The sequence below is a fragment of the Empidonax traillii genome, unplaced genomic scaffold (assembly GCF_003031625.1).
Source record: "Empidonax traillii isolate 1590-97213 ecotype Southwest subspecies unplaced genomic scaffold, ASM303162v1 scaffold2740:size34933, whole genome shotgun sequence".
Taxonomy (NCBI): domain Eukaryota; kingdom Metazoa; phylum Chordata; class Aves; order Passeriformes; family Tyrannidae; genus Empidonax; species Empidonax traillii.
In genome coordinates, this window is record NW_020957933.1 from 28,193 (window position 1) to 29,421 (window position 1,229).

Genomic DNA, 1,229 nt, shown 5'->3' on the forward strand with positions numbered 1-1,229 from the left:
CCTCATCCACTTCATCCCATCCCAATTCCTTATCCCCCTTATCCCACCCAATCTCTTATCCCATCCCAATTTCTCATCCCCACCATCCCATCCCAGCTCCAAGCTCCTGATCCCCATCATCCCATCCCAATTCCTCATCCTCTTTATCCCATCCCAATTCCTCATCCCCCTTATCCCATCCCAATTCCTCATCCCCTTTATCCCATCCCAATTCCTCATCCTCTTTATCCCATCCCAATTCCTTATCCCCCTTACCCTATCCCAATTCCTCCTCCCCACCACCCCACCTCAGCTTCAAGCTCCTTATCCCCTATTATCCCATCCCAATTATTCCTCATCCCCACGATCCCACCCCAACTCCCCAATCCCACCCCACTCCCCCTCCCCGGAGCCCCCTCCGGCCCCGCTGCCCCTCCCGGCCCGGCGTTCCCGCCGCTCCCCCATTCCCATCCCGCCATTCCCGGCATTCCCAGCATTCCCAGACCTGGTACTGCTTGAGGACGCCGTTGACCATGAGGGCCGACTGTTTGTCCACGCGCTCGGTGACCGCGTGAGCCACCGCGTAGTAGGACTGGAGCCCCCGCGCCAGCGCCTGCGACACCCCGTACTCGTCATCCACGTCCTGCTTGGCATTCCTGGGGGGAAAATGTGGGATACAGGGATCAGGGAGGGACAGACACCCCGTACTCGTCATCCACGTCCTGCTTGGCATTCCTGGGGGGAAAATACGGGATACAGGGATCAGGGAGGGGAATAGGGGATGGGACACCCCGTACGCATCATCCACGTCCTGCTTGGCATTCCTGGGGGGAAAAACACCGGGAATGGGGGGTCAGGGAAAAAGGGAGGGGAGAAGGATGACCCTGATGGGGGAATTCCTGTTGGGATGACCCTGATGGGGGAATTCCTGTTGGGATGATCCCAGTGAGGGAATTCCTGTTGGGATGATCCCAGTGAGGGAATTCCTGTTGGGATAACCCTGGTGAGGGAATTCCTGTTGGGATGATCCCAGTGAGGGAATTCCTGTTGGGATGATCCCGGTGAGGGAATTCCTGTTGGGATGATCCCAGTGAGGGAATTCCTGTTGGGATGATCCCAGTGAGGGAATTCCTGTTGGGATGATCCCAGTGAGGGAATTCCTGTTGGGATGATCCCAGTGAGGGAAGCCCCCTCAGCCCCATGGAGGGGTGGGGCGTGTTGTGGTTTTCCCGGTGAATTCCAGGGCTCGT

General features: G+C 57.9%; 1 protein-coding gene across 1 annotated transcript in view; it reads right to left on the reverse strand.

Annotated features, from left to right (window-relative positions):
• LOC114072188 (transcription activator BRG1-like) overlaps positions 1 to 1,229 on the reverse strand; it is a gene marked incomplete at both ends in the record, with an annotated part of 34,633 nt that overhangs the window by 28,015 nt on the left and 5,389 nt on the right. The window contains one exon of the mRNA XM_027910109.1: positions 485 to 832. Within this exon, the coding sequence (XP_027765910.1) occupies positions 485 to 832 (348 nt within the window). The remainder of the gene's footprint in view (positions 1 to 484; positions 833 to 1,229) is intronic.